At 36.5% G+C, this 19,089-nt stretch overlaps 5 protein-coding genes across 5 annotated transcripts in view; 3 read left to right on the top strand and 2 right to left on the bottom strand.

Moving 5' to 3' along the window:
• Positions 1 to 1,222: 1,222 nt before the first annotated feature.
• LOC106871008 (zinc finger protein 239) lies at positions 1,223 to 2,371 on the bottom strand. Its single transcript, XM_014917263.2, has one exon. It carries the CDS (start codon positions 2,369 to 2,371, stop codon positions 1,223 to 1,225), a length of 1,149 nt encoding a protein of 382 aa, XP_014772749.1.
• Positions 2,372 to 2,754: 383 nt separating this feature from the next.
• On the top strand, positions 2,755 to 4,393 carry LOC106871009 (gastrula zinc finger protein XlCGF17.1). Its single transcript, XM_014917264.2, has one exon. It carries the CDS (start codon positions 2,907 to 2,909, stop codon positions 4,005 to 4,007), a length of 1,101 nt encoding a protein of 366 aa, XP_014772750.1. The 5' UTR covers positions 2,755 to 2,906; the 3' UTR covers positions 4,008 to 4,393.
• A 1,418-nt stretch (positions 4,394 to 5,811) lies between these two features.
• LOC106870991 (gastrula zinc finger protein XlCGF17.1-like) lies at positions 5,812 to 8,880 on the top strand. Its single transcript, XM_014917239.2, has one exon. The coding sequence runs from the start codon at positions 6,915 to 6,917 to the stop codon at positions 7,968 to 7,970; it is 1,056 nt and encodes a 351-aa protein (XP_014772725.1). The 5' UTR covers positions 5,812 to 6,914; the 3' UTR covers positions 7,971 to 8,880.
• On the bottom strand, positions 8,302 to 10,994 carry LOC106871003 (gastrula zinc finger protein XlCGF17.1). The gene is made up of 2 exons (XM_014917256.2): positions 10,142 to 10,994; positions 8,302 to 8,363 (listed from the first exon to the last, which is right to left on the bottom strand). The coding sequence occupies exons 1-2, from the start codon at positions 10,992 to 10,994 to the stop codon at positions 8,302 to 8,304; spliced, it is 915 nt and encodes a 304-aa protein (XP_014772742.2).
• LOC106871001 (zinc finger protein 91-like) overlaps positions 10,898 to 19,089 on the top strand; it is a 9,906-nt gene continuing 1,714 nt past the window's right edge. The window contains exons 1-3 of the mRNA XM_014917253.2: positions 10,898 to 11,034; positions 12,192 to 12,324; positions 13,159 to 14,991. Coding sequence (XP_014772739.2) covers positions 13,593 to 14,991 — 1,399 coding nt within the window. The 5' untranslated portion in view covers positions 10,898 to 11,034; positions 12,192 to 12,324; positions 13,159 to 13,592. The remainder of the gene's footprint in view (positions 11,035 to 12,191; positions 12,325 to 13,158; positions 14,992 to 19,089) is intronic.

Consider the following 19,089-nt stretch of genomic DNA (forward strand, 5'->3'; position numbering starts at 1 on the left):
TCCAGCATATCAGTCGACATAGCAGAGAATGTAAATATATAAACATCTAAACACCACCAGGTATCTTTCCAAGTCTTGCTGCATTTCACAAGGAATTTTTGGTCCTACAAAGTAGTCTTGGTGTAGGAGTCATCCTACCTTTTCTGGTTGTAAACAGGGATGGAGTTAATGCTTGTGGGGCCCTGGGCACTTCAAGTTCAGTGGGTCTCTCATACACAAATTAAAATCCATGAAAAATTATCAAATTTACATCTCAAAATCAGTCTATTGCATTTAATTGAAATTGATTAATTAGTAGTTCTTAGGAAATTTAAATGCATCTGTCAGTGCAAAATGTCATCTCGACAAAGTACTGCAAGTTCCATCAATTTACCATTCTATACTACAATATTATCAAAACAACTTTCTTTTTATACTTTGCATCTGAAAAATCTTTAATGAATTTCTCAAACTGTATATCATCATCATCGGTTAACATCCGCTTTCCATGCTAGCATGGGTTGGACGATTTGACTGCAGACTGGCGAACCAGATGGCTGCACCAGGCTCCAATCTGATCTGGCAGAGTTTCTACAGCAGGATGCCCTTCCTAACTGCTCTCAACATCGAAAAGGCACAGAATGTTTATTCTTTCATGGGTCACTGGAGATAATTCTTTATCAGATCCAATTTACTGAATGACTGTCCTCCTGAATAACTATTAGACATCAAGCTGATATATATATTCTAAGAACTACATCAACAGCTGGAAAACTATGAGCAAGCCCTTCATTACCGATTCAAAGAGCTTCTTCAAATGAGGTGAAATATGACCCAAGCTTACAAAAGGCTGTAAACTACAATTTCTGCTATGAACACCTTACTAAAACCACAGGAAAAATCGATGAAACATCAGGTCTCTCTCAGCCAGAAATACTGCAATGACAACAAAATACCAGGTCCCAGCTAGAAATACTGCAACGACCACGATACAATACTTCAGTCCAGTCGTTCTTGGAACTTTGGGTTCATAATTGCAGAAATTTCCATGTGTAGAACACAAATTCGCAAACATTTTCCTGAAAATTCCAAAAAATAAAAAGTGATGATGGGTTACTTAAACCAGAAATTCCACTCATTTCCCCATATATTTGACAATAATAGAAGTTCCATCACCACAAACTTTATATTCTTTTGAGTGTTGTTAAATCATTAATGACAAATGATTTCTCCACATATTTCGCTATAAAACAGTTTTGTCTCTTGTGTGTATTTTTTTATGTAAACTAAGAGCTGAACTGTGAGAGAAAGATTTCCCACACAGCTCACAATGGAATGGTTTTTCTCCAGTATGTACTCTTTTGTGAGATACAAGATGAGCATTTTGAGTGAAAGATTTACCACAAGTATCACAGTGAAACCGTTTTTCTCCAGTGTGTGTTCTTTTATGAGTTCTTAAATTGCTGTTATCGAGAAAACTTTTCCCACAAATCTCACAATGAGAAGGTTTTTCTCCTGTATGGACTCTTATGTGTTTGACTAAATCGTTTTTAGAGAAGAAAGACTTCTCGCATACTTGACAGTGAAACGGTTTCTCTCCTGTGTGTATTCTTCTGTGTCTGGCTAAATTACTTCTAGAGACGGAAGGAATTCCACATAGTTCACAGTGGAAAGGTTTTTCTCCGGTGTGACTCCGTATATGGATAACAAGACTTGATTTCCAACAGAAAGATTTTCCACATATTTCACAATGAAACGGATTTTCTTTAGCTTCTGTTTCTAAATCACCACTTATATCAAATTGTTCCCCATCTGTTTGATTTCCGGAGGTCTCCTCTCCAGTGTGGCTACGCATATGGAGAAGAAGATTCGGTTTATGAACGAAAGTATCACCACAGATTTCGCACCGAAACAGCATTCTTCTCGTGTGTACTTTTGTATGTGTTTTTAAGACAGAAAGATAAGCGAATGATTTTCCACACGTTTCGCAATGGAACGGTTTCTCTCCAGTGTGACTTCGTACGTGGATAATAAGTCCTGAATTATGGAAGAAAGACTTCCCGCATATTTCACACGGAAACAATCTTTGTCTACTGTGTCGTCTTTTGTGCCATGTTAATTTTTTTCTAGAGGCAAAACACTTCTGACATATTTCACACTCATTTGTCTTTTCGCTCTTGTGTGTGCGTGTGTGCATAAATAATTCGTGTTCTGAAGAGAACATTTTCTTACAAATCTCACAGCTATATTCAGTAATATTTCCGTCTAATGATTTTTGATCAGTAAATGTTTCATCACATAAGGTTTTCTTACCGTTGTCTGTCTGTGAAATTGAATCTACATCGTTAAAAACAGTTGCGTTAGAAGAATCTATGTCATCAACGTCTTCCATATTAGCTGAACTGGAATTCTTGCAAGCTATAGAATTATCTCTAACTCTAATCAATTACAGAGCTGTTTCTAGTATTAAATATAATGGATATGCTTCAACTAGATATGATCACATTAGTCGAAGATGGCGGTGTCGGTAAAAAAATTTTCCTGCTTCTCAGTGTTACCGGTGATATACACTTTAGTTCGCCTCATATAATTCAATACAATCAGAAAATGTTTCAGTTTTATTAACGTATTCGCTTCTGGTTTGATAAATTTGATAAATCTGGTGTATTCGCTTCTGGTTTGATAAATTTGATAGTGTTTCTGGTGTGTTAAATTATGTTAGGGACCTTTATCATCTGTCACCGATGTTATTCAGGAGAGAACAGTTTTTCAGTGACACCGTACTCTTAGTATTTTTATAATTAGTTCAGTTAAATTAATTAAATTACGTAAAGAAAGTTTCATGATATCGAAGACATAACACTTAACTATAATAGATTATAGCCACAAACATTTCTACAGCTTTTAAGAATCCCTGTTCAATTAATATGGATTCAGTTGCACAGATATACAATGGTAAGGAATCTTTATGTAATGAAACATTTACTAAACAAAGATCATTACGCAAAAATATTACTGAATATCTCTGTAATATTTGTAAGAAAACATTCTCTTCAGAAGATGGTTTATTAACGCATAAGAAAATACACAAGAGTAAAAAACCATTTCGCTGTGAAATATGTGAGAAATCTTATGTATCTAAAAGTAATTTAACAAGTCACAAGAGGATACATACTGGAGAAAGACTATTTCGTTGTGAAATATGTGGGAAATATTTTATCCACAATTGTAAACTTGTTGCCCATATGAGTAGTCACACTGGAGAGAAACGGTTCCATTGTGAAATATGTACGAAATCGTTCGTGAGTATAAGTAACTTGAAGGAACATAGGAACTTACACACTGGAGAGAAACGGTTTCACTGTGAGATATGTGGGAAATCTTTCTTTTGGAAAAAGAGTTTTGTTATCCACGTGCGTTGTCATACGGGAGAGAAACCCTATCGTTGTGATATATGTGGAAAATCTTTCGTATCTAGTAGCAATTTAGTACATCACAAAAAAATACATACTGGCGAAAAACCATTTCACTGTGAAATATGTGGTAAATCGTTTGTCGCTAATGACGAATTGACAAAACACAACAGAACACATACTGGAGAAAACCCTTTCCACTGTGATATATGCGGGGAATCGTTTCTTGACAGTAGTAACTTAACAACTCATAAACGGACACACACCGGAGAGAGACCTTTTCACTGTGAAATATGTGGGAAATCTTTCAGACAGAATTCCCATCTTATATTTCACATAAGAAGGCATACTGGAGAAAAGCCTTTTCATTGTGAAATGTGTGGTTTATCTTTCGTTTCTAACAGTGACTTAACAATGCACAAAAGAAGACATACTGGAGACAAACAGCATCACTGTGAAATATGTGGGAAATCTTTTGTCTCCAGCAGTGAACTGACATCTCATAAAAGAACTCACACTGGAGAAAACTGTGTTGTTTGTATGAAATCTTTTGTGTCTAAGAAAGAATTGCTGGCACATAAAAATACACACTTGAGTGATACATATTCCCCGTGAAATAGGTGACGAGTCTTTCATCTCTAAATCATATTTTAATAATACACAAACATACACACTAGCGAAAAATCGTATCATTGTGAAGTATATGGAAAATTACACAGTGTAACACGATTTTTGTGTTTGGGTAGCAACTGCTATTTCTTATTTGCTTACCCCTACAAAGTATGAAAATTGGCAAAAAAATTAATTTTTCTTCAGACATGCATCATCATCATCATCATCAAAAGTCTGAGATTCTGTCAGATTAACCCTTTAGCACTTAAACCACCCATATTTGGCCTAAATATTCTGTTTTATGCTTAAACTGGTTAGATCTGGTTTCTCACACCTATCATACAATGTCATTCTTAAAACTAAACAATCACATCATTGAAATCTTGAAGCTAAAAGATAAATTCGAAACAGTGTGAACAGGTAATCATTACATTTGGAAGAGGAATCTGGAATGCTAAAGATTTTATGACCCTTTAACAATTTTGGAATTATATACATCTTTTATTTCCTTTACAAGAAACTGTAATATTACAAATAACACAAAAAAAAAAAAATGTCAATGTTCACAATTAGCTTCAATAAAATTAAGATATCTGCAAATTTGATTAAAATTCTTTTCGAAGAAAGGACTGTTGATGTTTCTTAACTGCCTAGATCATGTCTTACCTATCTGTCGTGACAATAGCTCCAACAACCTAACAATAAGTAAAATCTGTTCTTTTAACCCTTTCATTACCAACCCTGCTAAAACTGGTTCTGGCTCTGAGTACAAACTGGAATATGAGACAAGTTCTACTCATCAAACATCTACTCGTATTTCTGTTACAGTTTGTAAAGGACTGAGTACAAAATGTGGTATTGCTTGGGAATATGAGATGGCACAACAGGCAGAGAATGGACTAAGGTTGGAGAAAAATTAGGTGAATGTTCTGCTTAATATGTAATGACAGGATGAAGAGGCACGTGGCTTAGTGGTTAGGGATGTTGGACTCTTGATCGTAAGGTTATGGTTTTGATTCCTGGACCGGGTGACACGTTGCATATTTGAGCAAAACACTTCATTTCATGTTGCTCCAGTCCACTCAGCTGGCAAAAATGAGTAATCCTACAGTGGACCGGCATCCAGTCCAGGTGGGGAATCTACATGGCTGAGAAATGGAGCCGCAAATGCAGAATATAAGTTAGTCCTACAGCGAAAAATGTTCCTGAAGGTCAGCAATGGTCTTCCTAAGTCACGAGTGGACAGCCATCATCATATATATGTGCGTATATATGTATATATAGATGTGTGTGTGTGTGTATTAGCGTGTGGAAGATTTAAGCGTCTTCCGTCTTGTCCAAATCTCGGGGATTTTGGCTTCGAAAATCTTCAGTCTCTTTCAACCTTTCACGGTGATTAGAGGCTAGGGAATGTGTGCACCAGGGGATGTACCCAGGCAGTTGAAGTGAGAGTCATCTTCACCTTGTTTTCAGTGTTTGTGGGGGGATGTTTTATGCACCTTTAAGTTCTTAAACACCCAATGTAACGTGCTGGTTGGTCGTATAACATAGTTACAAGGTGTACGGTAGTTTCACTGTAACCGTATGAACTTTTAGCCAGGCGATTCCAGTACAGGAAACCTGGGGGGCCCAACCAGAAACATTCCTCACTCTTCGTACATTTCCGCAAAATAATTTGTCTTGAAGAATTCTGTGACAATAAATGGAAGTAACAATAGCGTTAAATAATCAAAACGAGGAACACGAAATAATTGTCATTTAACATATAATTTATGCGTATGTCAACAATATAACTATGGACATGGTGAATATTTTAATAAAGATTTGGTTTGTTGCTTTCAAAACGTTTGCGCTTCTTCTCAAGTTACTTCTATAATACTGGACCCTAGCAGCGGGAAATTTAGACAGTGTCACGTGACAACTTGCTGGGGGTAGCCTGCTGGAGCCTAGCAGCAGGTATAAAAAAGGGGAATTTGACAAGGCAGTCAGTCGGAAGCTGACACTCGTTGATGCTACTTCGAAGAGGCCAGGGAATAGAAGAAAGAAGACATGCACCCAGCACCAGAGCTGAAGACACCTCCGAAGGGGGGGGGGGGCTGCCACGTCAAAACGGCAGAGGAGTAGGGGCCGAAACCGGACGTGGTTCCTCCTGATGATGTCTTGAGCTAACTGGATCCTATAAAGGAGCTGTTGTGGTAGAAGACCACGAAACATGGTTAAAATTCCTGTATTATTCATTCAGTGAACATGGTGAGCATTTGGCGGAGGTAAAGAATACGTACTTCACCTGTTTTCGGCAGAACAAAAACCCAAACCCCAAACACCAGGTGTACGTATTTACTTTCGCCGAGCTTTTTAATAAAAAATACAAGTTTTGCAATTAAACTGTTTGAGCATTTCAGATAATTGTAACAAAGCAACATTTATTCTTCATTCGATGTTCGATATACTGCATATGTAGGGTGAGTACTTTCATTAAAAATGTTTGTTGCTCAAAATTGGTGAGAAACACAAGAGAATCAAATCTGCTCGTCTTTTTAATGGGAAGTTTGGTATAATCGGAACGGGAATTAGCTGCTATGTCTAGCGGGTGAAGCAATCCTATTGAGGTTCCATCGTTAAGCAATATTTTACTGGATGATAGTTTTTCTTTTTTAATCAATGTTGGATACAGTGGAACAGAGTAAATTGATAAAATTGATGATTCTGAAGGTGTTAAATTATGTTAGGGAACTTTTATTTATGACACCGGTGTCAGTGACAAGAGGAAAATATTTCGAACAACACCGTTGATTAGGAACCTTTATTATTTGGTTCGATTAATTTAATTATAATTAATAAACAACTAAACCACAGCAACTAAGACATGAAACTGAAACATAAGAGATTATAGTAATCGGGTGAATTAACATGGATCGCGTTAATCACCTGAACACTTCTAACGATGTTGGTTCAGTAATAGAAGCACACAATGGTAAGAAAGCTTTATGTAATGAAACATTTACTAAACAAAGATCAACGCGTAAAAATATTACTGAATACAGCTGTGAAATTTGTAAGAAGACTTTCTCTTCGGAGCATAAATTATTCGCGCACAAAGACACACACAAGAAGGGGAACCCCCTCGAGTGTGAAATGTGTAAGAAATCGTTTGTCTCCAAAATTAAATTAACAAGACACAAGAAAATACACGTCTGCGATAAACCGTTTCAGTGTCAGATCTGTGAGAAATCTTTCTTTCAGAATGCAGAACTCGTTATCCATGTACGTAGTCATACTGGAGAGAAACCATTCCATTGTCAAACATGTGGGAAAACATTCGTCAGTGGTCTTGTGTTAAGAAGACATATGAAAATACATACAGGAATAAAACCGTTTCGGTGCGAAATATGTGGGGAGTCTTTCGTTCGTAATCCGAATCTTCTGATCCACATACGTAGTCACACTGGAGAGAAACCCTATCATTGTGATATTTGTGAAAAATCCTTCGTTTCCAGAAGTAATTTGGCGATACACAAACGACGGCATACTGGCGAAAAACTATTTCACTGTGAAATATGTGGTAAATCGTTTGTCACTAATGGCGAATTAACAAAACACAACAGAACACATACTGGAGAAAACCCTTTTCAGTGTGACATTTGTGGGGAATCGTTTCTTGACAGTAGTAACTTAACAACTCATAAACGAATCCATACTGGAGAGAGACCTTTTCCCTGTGAAATATGTGGGAAATCTTTCACCCAGAATTCCCATCTTGCAGTTCACAGAAGAATGCACACTGGAGAAAAGCCTTTTCATTGTGAAACTTGTGGGAAATCTTTTGTGTCCAACAGTGATTTAACAACTCATAAAAGGATTCATACTGGAGAGAAACCTTTTCATTGTGAAATATGTGGCAAATCTTTCAGACAGAATTCTAGTCTTGTTGTTCACAAAAGAATACACACTGGGGAAAAAGTTTGATTATGAAATATAGCAGGAATCTTCCTTTCATTTGTGTAATTGCATAAAAACTCCTACATTGTGAAATCTTTTGTCTCGAAAGGGATATCGCATGTCACAACTGCCTCCTCCCCACCAAAAGAAACATAACTGACACATCATCATCATTTGATGTCTGTTTTCCATCCTGGCATGGATTGGATGGCTTGACAGGATCTTTCAAGGCCAGGGGCCACACCAGATTCCATAGTCTGTTTTTTGGTTGCCTTCTACAGTTGGATGCCCTTCACGATGCCAATCACTTTACAGCGTGTACTGGGTGCTTTTTATGCAGCTCTATCACCAATGCTTTTTATGTGGCACCATTTCCAGTGGTTTTACATGGCACCAGCACCAGTGCTTTTAATGTGGCACCTGCACCCAAGAGAAAAATTCATTCAGTGTAAAATATGTTCTTGAGCAAAAATAAAAAAATAGTTGCCTGTACAGCTCAAGAATAACAATTGCAGGCAAAACTAATGGACAAAATCTGCTGCATCTTATTTTTCTGTGTTCATTACCATGTTACTAAGAATCTGCTTGAGAGGACATTTGACCTATTTCCTGTAATAGTAGGAATTTGGTGTAATGGAATTCAAAGTGACCCTCAAACTGCATATAAGGTGTTGCAATCTTTATAAAATCAAAAAACTGAACTGTCACAAAATCTTGTTTTTGAGAAATAATTCTGATATTATTGTGTAAACTACTACATTTGCCAGCGTATGTGAGGAAGTACTGAAAAGTTCCTTGCTTTAATGGTATCACGAAAGGCCTGGTTGGAGGCTCAACCTTTCAAGTTCTTTTACAGGGCATAAAGAAACTGAAGAACCTCTAATATGTGTGTAAACCTAAGCGAAGAATATGGTGAATAAAATTGTAATTAACTGAATCTTCTCCATTTTCTTTTACCCAAACCCAGGAACTTTTTAGCACCCCCCCCTCATATGATGCATGTTTTACAGGGATATTTTGTGGAAGAAATATAATTAATGTTTGGTCATACACCCATTGAAGGATACTTCGATGTGCTTTTGTTGGGGGGAAATGTCTGATTCTATGCATGTAAATACAATATTATGACTATTACAGGAATAAAAAATGAAACCATAAATTTATCAAATAAACTATGTTATAGGAGTACCATGTTATAGGAGTACCATGTTGTAGGAGTACCATGTTTCAACTTTATCTTCTTTCAACTCAACTCTATAATTGTTTATATTAACAGGGGCAATAAACACTGAAGATGTTCAGAAAACAGATTCCATCTCATGCCAGGGGAAGAAACTAGAAGTAGTTGATAGCTTCCGCTACCTAGGTGACCAAGTCTGTAGTGGGGGGTGGATGTTCTAAGAGCATTGCCACTAGAATAAGAATAGCCTGGGGAAAGTTCAGAAAACTCCTACCTCTGTTGGTAACAAAGAGAAGTGGGTGTGCTTACACTGTAAAACCAGGAAAAAAAAAAAAGGCACGATCAGGCTCAAACTTCAACCACCGAGGACAACTCTGCCTTTCATCCTTTCAGGGTCAATAAATTAAGTACCAGTGTCAATTTACTCCCCCTCCCCCACCCCCACAAAAAAACTTCTGGTCTTATACCAAAATTAATAAGAATTTTTATTGTTACATTTTATTATTGAAGAACATGTTGGAATTTGTTAGCACAGCGGGCAAAACGATTTGAGGTATTTCTTTCTGGTTTTTACGTTCTGAGTTCAAATTCTGATGAAGTTGATTTTTGCTTTTCATCCTTTCGAGGTCAATAAAATAATTTCGGCCTTTTGGCTAAGATCAAAGTGTAGTCAAGTTCTAGGATCAATGCAATCGACTGGTCAGCTCTCCTCAAAATTGCTGGTCTTGAAACCACTATACGGACAGAAGGGAGTGGTAGAATACAAAATTAGATTTGCACAAGATTTCTCACATTTCGCATTTAAAAGTCTCTCCTCCAATATGTATTTCTTTGTGTCTTTTTAAGCGACTGCTAGTGATAAAAGATTTTCCACAAATATCACAATGATAAGGCTTTTCTCCAGTATGTATTGTTTTGTGAACTGCAAGATGGGAATTTTGAGTGAAAGATTTCCCACATATTTCACAGTGGAAAGGTTTCTCTCCAGTATGGATTCGTTTATGTGTTGTTAAATTACTACTGTCCATAAAACATTCGCCACACGTATCACAGTGAAACGGATTTTCTCCAGTGTGAATTCTTTTGTGTTTCGTTAAATCACCATTGGTGACAAAAGACTTTCCACATACTTCACAGTGAAACGGTTTTTCTCCCGTATGTATTTTTTCGTGTCTTACTAAATTACTTTTAGAGACGAAAGACTTGTCACATGTTCCACAATGATAAGGTTTCTCTCCGGTATGACTACGTATATGGACAACAAGACTCGAGTACTGAATGAAAGATTCCCCACATATTTCACAGTGGCGCGGTTTTTCTCCAGTATGTATCCTTTTGTGACTTACTAAATAACTATTGTGCACAAAAGATTTTCCACAGACATCGCAGCGAAAGGGTTTCTCTCCAGTATGTATAATTTTATGCGTTGTTAAGTGACCATTTGTGATAAAAGATTTCCCACACATTTCACAGTGATATGGTTTTTCTCCAGTGTGACTACGTACGTGAATTACAAGGTGAGAATTACTTATGAAAGATTTACCACATATTTTGCAGTGATACCGTTTTCCTCCGCTGTGACTACGTTTGTGTCTTGCTAATTGACTCTCAGAGACGAAGGATCTCCCACATATTTCACAGTAAGGTTTTTCTGGCTTGTGTACGTTACTATGTGTAAATAATTCATAGTCAGAAGGGAATGCTTTCTTACAGATGTCACAGCTATAGTTTGTAATATTTCTACGTAATGATCTTTGTTCAGTAAATGTTTCGTTATATAAAGCTTTCTTACCATTGAATGTCTGTGTGATTGAATCTATATCGTTAAAAACAGTTGTATTAGAAGTATCCAACTGATTAACGTCTTCCATGTTAATTAACCAGGAATACTTACAATCTGTAGAAATGCCTGTGAGTATAATCTATTATGGTTCAATTTCTTGCCTTAAATATCATAGGAATTCGTTTGTTTAAATGATATAATTAATTTCTTTGGACTAATTACAAAGATACTAAAGCGGCGGTGACGTTGAAAATTTTCCCTCGCCTTAACAACACCGGTGATAGAAAAGAAGGATCCCTAACACAATTTAATACATTCACAAACGTATTGTATGTAACCCACGGTAAATATATAAATTAAAAACAGCACCCAGAAAAAATTCAAAATAGCTACCACATATCAATGAATGAAATTCAACGTGATTGTTTGATGTCTTAGAAACAGTAGTCAAATCACCCTCGAATCACAGCCTACTAAAAAGTGAAGACCTCCTTTGACAGTGGTGGTAGTTCGAGACAAAAATAAATAAATAAAATGGACTGTCGCAGAAAAAACTCTATAATTATAGATCAATTCGATCAGGATCTAAAGAACTATTCTCTGATTTATATTTCGTTCAAAACGAACTATCATTAACGGAATATCTATACAAGTGTGCAGACCACCACCGACTTTGTTTCGTCATAACTTTCAGAGGATGGGAATTTTTTAATGTAATTCTCTACAAGTATCTTGTAAAAAAATGGTGGGAATAGAAAACACTTCATTTCACGTTGCCCCAGTCCTCCTTCGATCAGTGGGGAATGTTAGCCTGCTCGCCTCGCTAGCAGAGTGGCGTCGTTTGAAGGTTAAAACAACGCAAAAGCACATTGTGACCAGCGATGTGCAATAACATCTGACAGCCTGGTCGGACACATAATAACGTGATGTGGGTGTGTGATCCGACCACCAGCACCATCACTTGACAACCGGTGCTGGTTTGTTTACTCGTAACTTAGCATACCGTATCTGACTTTGAAGAAAACTATGTCGATTTGTTCGACTGACATACTTCAAAGCAGTAGACCAATATGGTTGCAGTTCAATAACTGAATCAACTAAAACAATGCTTATAACTATAACCAAATCAATAACGGCGAAATCGATCATTCATAAAGATACTCCTCACTCTTCCTTCCACGTTACTGCATGTCTTGTCACCTGACCAAAACTAACCAATGAAAAACGTATACTTCGACTTCCGCCGGTACTTAAATTCTTCCATTCATTATTTTGTCTTTTAAAGGTTCTGAAGACGACGAGAAAATACGAGTAACGGATTTAGCTGTATACATCATATTGATTTCAATTACAGATTAGGATTGTACTACAGATATAGTCCATACTGAACATTGATGTATGTATATATACTATAGCAGGTAATGTTATACGTTTGAATACTAATTTACGACTTATAGTAAAATTCATATGCAATCATGAACTTGGTGTATATTTCATAGCATCAAATGATTCTAAGTAAACTTTAGTCATTGCTCTTCTTTTATACAATGCTTAGAAATTTGTGTATGGCAGGCGTCAAGGATCATTATTACGCGCTTTAGAGTAATTCGACTGTATGTGAAGTTTGGAAACAGGAACATGAAAAACCTACGTGGAGAAAACGAAACGAATTATGTGAATCTACAGAACATGTTTCTTTTGTACCTGCACGAAGACGATGTAGAGAACCGCATTTGCCATTACAATCTTATATATTGTAACAATGTCTTTAATTTAAAGCTGTTCACTACGTGCAATTTTAATTATATTTAACAATCAGTCGTTTTTTTGGAGGAAGGTGGTGGTCAATTGAAGTAAAATTGTCAAAAGTTTGATTTTGTAGTAAAAGTAAAAAAATATTTTTGTCTTTATAGTTAAGGAAAATTTTTAGAATTCCATAGCATTCAATGGTGCGTTTCTTTCCTTTATTTATTTATTTTATTTTAAATTTAATTTTCAGAAATAATATATGTTCTTTTGCAGCGTACGAACATTTCGTTGTTTGCATCTCATTGTAGGTGGGGTCGATGTAATCGACTTCATCTCTTTGTCTGTCCTCTCTATGTTTAGCCCTCCGTGGGCAATAAATAAATAAATATGAGTTTGTGATATAGTTTGTTCTAAAAGAACATCAACGTTTAAGTGGAGATAAATATTACCTCTCAGCGTCAATGCTGTCTCTGCCACTAATAGTGTTTTCTCTCTGATTTCAGAATAACAGACAACATTGCCATTAAAGAATGTTTAACTTCAGATGCGTCTTCAAAATCATCTTTTAAAGAATAAGAGAATGTCTGTATAGACCTGGAGTAGAACCAATGTGGAATATTTCCTCTGGACTGAGATTTTTAGCAGGATTTGTGTTTCACATTCAGAAGTGTGTACAAGAAAATTTTTGCAGTCTAATTTAACTTGGCCAAATTTACGAAAGACTTTTGCGTCATCTTTAGCTGCTGACAACTGTTACAATTGATGGAATTGTAGTAGTAGAAATATTTGAGAATAAAATATAAAAATAAAAAAAAAAACAACAACATTCATATATTGTTTTGAGAGAAGAAAAGCTCTCCCAAATGACAGTGAGAACAAGTTTAAGTGTAGAACAAAGCTTTATAAGATTGATCTTCTTGATGCGATCCTAAAAGAGATGGGGAAAGTCATGTACCACTGTGATATCTGTAAAACCTCATTCTCCCAGAAATCTAATCTAACCACTCACAAACGTGTTCATACTGGAGAAAAACCATATCACTGTGATATCTGTGGCAAATCATTCTCTCAAAGAAGTCACTTAACTACTCACAAACGTACTCACACTGGAGAGAAAGCATATCATTGTAACGTTTGTGGTAAGTCATTCGCTCAGAATGGTGACTTAACCACTCACAAGCGTATTCATACAGGAGAAAAACCATATCATTGTGATATCTGTGGTAAGTCATTGTCACGAAATCATAGCTTAACTAAACATAAACGTATTCATACTGGAGAGAAACCATATGACTGTGATATCTGTGGTAAATCATTCTCTGAAAGAAGTGCCTTAACTACACACAAACGCATTCATACAGGAGAAAAACCATATCAATGTCATATCTGTGGTAATTCATTCTCACAAAAATCTACCTTAACTAAACATAGACGCTTTCATACAAAAGAGCAGCCATATCATTGTGATATCTGTAATAAAACATTTTCTTCGAGAAGTAATTTAACTACTCACAAACGTGTTCATACAGGAGAGAAACCATATTGCTGTGATGTATGTGGAAAATCATTCTCTGTAAAAAGTCACCTAACTGTTCACAGATACATTCATACAGAAGAGAAACCATATCACTGTGATATTTGTGGTAAATCATTTTCTCAAAGTGGTAACCTAACTAGCCATAAGCATATTCATACAGGTGAGAAACCACACAACTGTGATATCTGTGGTAAATCATTCTCTGTGACAAGTCATTTGACTACTCATAAACGTTTTCATACTGGAGAGAAGCCATATCAGTGCGATATCTGTGGTAAGCCATTTTCACAGAAATCTAATTTAACTAAACACAGACGGTTTCATACAGGAGAGAGGCCATATCGCTGTGATGTGTGTGGTAAATCATTCTCTGGAAGTGGTGACTTAACTAAACACAAGCGCTTTCACACAGGAGAAAAACCTTATCGCTGCAATATTTGTGGGAAATCCTTCTCTGGAAGTGGTGTCTTAACTACACACAAACGCATTCATACAGGAGAGAAACCATACGGTTGTGATATTTGTGGTAAATCATTCTCTCAAACAAGTCACTTAAGAATTCACAAACATGTTCATACAGGAGATAAACCATATTACTGTGATGCCTGTGGTAAGACATTTTCTTTAAGAAGCCACTTAACTAAACACAAACGTATTCATACTGGAGAGAAACCATATCACTGTGATATCTGTGGTAAATCATTCTCTGAAGGAAGTACCTTAACTAAACACAAGCGTATTCATACAGGAGAGAAACCATATCAGTGTGATATCTGTGGTAAATCCTTCACTTCAGGAAGTAACTTGACAACTCACAAACACATTCATACAGGCCGATAGCTTAACTCTACACAAATGTATTGTGTTAGGAGCAATGTTACATAACATTTTTGTAAAATCAATCTCCCATAAAAATAAAAAAAACAGAATTCCTGTTAAATACATGGATGAGTAGCCATATCAGAGTTCAGAGTTTCTCTGTGAGAAAAAGGCTTATATAAATGATAAATGTATCATTGGAAATATAACCATGTGATTGCAAACCCATTTTATATAACCACAGCTATATTACATTTGCAACACGATTTGCTACTGTGATCATCATCATCATCATCATCATTTTAAAATCCACGTTTTGATGCTTGCATGTGTCAAATGGAATTCATTGAGGCAGGTTTTCAATGGCTGGATACTCTTCCTGTCACCAACTTTCACTTGTCTGTAAGTAAGGGAATATTTCCCCATGGTGGTCATATCTTCAATGAATATTGGAAATGAATAGTACCATTCATATGACTGGCACTCATTTACAACTATCACACGATATTAAGACAAGGAGGCACACACACACACACACACATTATATATGAAGGACGTCTTTCAGTTTCTCTCTACTTAATCCAGTCACAGGGCTTGGTTGGCCTGTGGCTACAGTGGAAGACGAATACCACTTCAAAGTGCCATGCAGAAGGACTGAAACTGAAAACCGAGTGTTGGGAAGCCAACTTAACCGCACAGCCATGCCTGTCCCTGTTATTCTTGATAAAAACATTCTTTCAGAATATTACTACAGAAGGACTATGTAGCATATTTTCAGATGGAAGGGAAGAGACTATCGGTTCATTGGACATTGAGAGTAAATAACTGCTCTGAACAAATGATCATCATCAGCTTTATTTTGTATCCGAGAGTTTAATTTCTTCTTTGCTTCTCTCATTCGTTTGTGGTGATGGCGTTGATGACTCTAGACTGATTCTTGCATAGAAGAGTCATTGGTATTGGTTGCATGGCAATGTTGATGGAAGATGAGGTTGATTTTTGTTGCCTCTTTCTCTTCTGATGGCTCCAAAGATTTCGGTTCTGATGGTGATGAAACACCACCACTTGGTATGCTCTCAGGCTTGTGTTTCAAACCATAAACCCTGATTCTTCAATAAAATTGGTTTACTCTTAAATTATTCTACTGTTATTTAATATATCTGTAGTGGATCTTGTATGCATGAAGTGGATTCAATCCACCATAGTGTTAATTTAAATTAACACTGCAACAGAACTTTTCCCACGGTGGAACAATAGTTTTTCTCTGACAGCAGTTTCGCATTTTCCAGATGCCTTATCAGGGGAAAAATCCAGGTGGAATATTGAAGAATAATGGGGTGATCAAAACGGGACAACGGATGTAAAACAAACAAAGTAAGGGGTTAATTTAGTTAAGTTTTATTTGTTAAATGCTGTTGTTTGGAATTTTCTGCAGAAAATAGTCTGTGATGGTGAGTGGGGTGGCACTAGGATTGTGGCTTTAAAACCAAGGGGGCAGCAGCCTGAAAAAGCTTGGGAAGCACTGCTATAAAGTATACCATATACAGCAGTATATAGTTATTGGATACACCAATTTTACTTATTAAGTGCATTCCTGGAAGCTATTGTTTTCATCTTATATCTCATACACAAAATGTAGCAACAAAAATCAGTGCTGGCCACAATTTCTAGAGAATATCTGTAGAGATAACCTTATTTGTTGGCACTCCGTCGCTTACGATGTCGAGGGTTCCAGTTGATCCGATCAACGGAACAGCCTGCTCGTGAAATTAACGTGCAAGGGGCTTCACACTCCACAGACACGTGTACCCTTAACGTAGTTGCCGGGGATATTCAGCGTGACACAGTGTGACAAGGCTGACCCTTTGAATTACAGGCACAACAGAAACAGGAAGTAAGAGTGAGAGAAAGGTGTGGTGGAAGAGTACAGCAGGGTTCGCCACCATCCCCTGCCGGAGCCTCGTGGTGCTTTAGGTATTTTCGCTCAATAAACACTCAGAACGCCCGGTCTGGGAATCGAAACCGCGAGCCCGCTGCCCTAACCACTGGGCCATTGCGCCTCCACCGAGATAACCTTAACAAAGTAATGTAAAAGCACATTGTTAATGCAGTAGAATGTGGGATTGACTTATAAAAACGTTTAGTATATTATGCTTGCATAACAGAATACCACAAGTCATTATTATTTATGTACCAGCTTCCAGGAATGCATTTAATATGATGTCTCGTATACAAAATGTAGCAACAAAAATCAGTGCTGACCATAATTTCTATAGAATATCTGTAGAGATCAGAAGTCGGCAAGCAGTCAGGAATGTTAGCACACAGATGGACGAAATGCCGTTTAGCATCTTGTCTAGTGTGCCAACGATTCTGCCAACTCGCCTCAAATTATTACCCACTGAAATACGTAAATTTCCCCCAACTTCGGAATTGTGCTTTTAAACCCCTAACTGTGTAAAGTGCCTCTGGAACCCTTAACTGTATTAAGAGCCTCAGGACTTATTGAGAGACTGCTGTTAAAAGTAGAGTTATTTCCCCTGTTACTTAATTACTAAATCTTCGGTTGTTTCACACACGTCTACGTAACTTGATCAGTTCCACTTTACAACTGATATTTAACGGGATCCAATTAAATCCACATGATTGGTAATTAACTGTGTAAAGAAAGAGATACAGCATTCATTATTACGTTGATCTACATCAACTTTTGTTATAAAAACCTAGAAATTCCCTCGAAACTGTTATTGTCCAGTCTGATTTAAGTTCAGACGTCTCGATCGCATCGTCACATTTTCCTCTTTAGCTTTATATACTAATTATGTAAGTATTACATTTATATAAACACTTATATTGTATATATATGTCATGTTGATACATTTCTTTCTTATGATTTCGTATTACACTTGAAATAGCCTGACATCTCCGAAAGAAGAAATCATTTTCGTCTTTAATAAACGTAAAATAATTTGTATATACACACAGTCACAGATCTGTGTGTATATGTTTACATGTATGTCTGTGTATAAATAAATAAAAATATATATCTATATATATATATACTGCTGGTATATAAAAATGTATTTTCTGAAATTGCAAATTATTTAAAATATAAATATATAATTTTCAACAGAGAGAATTTATCAAAATAGAGAACAAATGAAGTTTGAAGTTAAGTTTAAAAATAAATGTGATACTTATACTCTGGAATGGTGTCGAATTTGTTCCAATAACTTTCCGAAGATTTCGTCCTTAAATTCATAACGCCACATGCATATATTTGTGTGTGTGTGTCTGCATTTGTCCCCCCAACCTAAGTCGCTTGACAACCGATGTTGCATTGTTAACGTCTCCGTAACGTAGCAGTTCGGCAAAAGAAACCGATAGAGTACGTACTAGTCTTACAAAGAATAAGTCCTGGGGATCGATTTCTTTGACTAAAATCCTTGAAGACTGCTCCATCATGGCTGTAGCCAAATGACTGAAGTAAAAGAGTAAAAAAATATATAGATATAGATAGAGGGAGAGAGAGTGTTCAAATTTAGTGAAAACAAAAGATAAAGAAAGGTGAGAGAAGGGGACAACAGGTATGTGTATTAGTTTAATGCTCTGGAAGAATGGAAAAGTCATTGATGTTTCGAGGCTACACTCTTTGGTAGAAAGGATTAAGAGGGGGGGGGGATGAAAAACGATGATAAGTGTGTGAATCAGAGAGTGAAATAAAATCATAATTAACTGACCCTCCTGTATTTTCTTTTACCCAAAGCCAGGAACTTTTTACATCACCTTGTACATATACACCTATCAGTCTTGTAAATGGAAGACTATATTGGTTAAGTTCATTTGTTCACATGAAGGAATATATCTACAGTTTATGAGTGTAGAAATAAAGTAAAATTTCACTGTTGTATCTCGACTTATTAAGTAACCACTCCTTCTTATTCACTTCCTCTATTATTTCAGGACATCAGACGACGTTGACAGAAGCGAATTCTTCACTTCAGATGTATCATCTATATTAGCTTTTAAGGATTCAAGGAGGTTGTTATACAGAGATATAATCCATGCTGAACTATTG

Source organism: Octopus bimaculoides, chromosome 27 (genome assembly GCF_001194135.2).
Source record: "Octopus bimaculoides isolate UCB-OBI-ISO-001 chromosome 27, ASM119413v2, whole genome shotgun sequence".
NCBI lineage: Eukaryota > Metazoa > Mollusca > Cephalopoda > Octopoda > Octopodidae > Octopus > Octopus bimaculoides.

Excerpts from the sequence above, each read along its gene's own strand:
- LOC106871008 (XM_014917263.2), bottom strand. The coding sequence starts at position 2,371 with ATGGAAGACGTTGATGACATAGATTCTTCTAACGCAACTGTTTTTAAC.
- LOC106871009 (XM_014917264.2), top strand. The coding sequence starts at position 2,907 with ATGGATTCAGTTGCACAGATATACAATGGTAAGGAATCTTTATGTAAT.
- LOC106870991 (XM_014917239.2), top strand. The coding sequence starts at position 6,915 with ATGGATCGCGTTAATCACCTGAACACTTCTAACGATGTTGGTTCAGTA.
- LOC106871003 (XM_014917256.2), bottom strand. The coding sequence starts at position 10,994 with ATGGAAGACGTTAATCAGTTGGATACTTCTAATACAACTGTTTTTAAC. Across the intron at positions 8,364-10,141 it reads CGAATGTTTTATGGACAGTA|GTGCCACATTAAAAGCACTG; the intron begins GTAATTTAACAA and ends TCTTGGGTGCAG.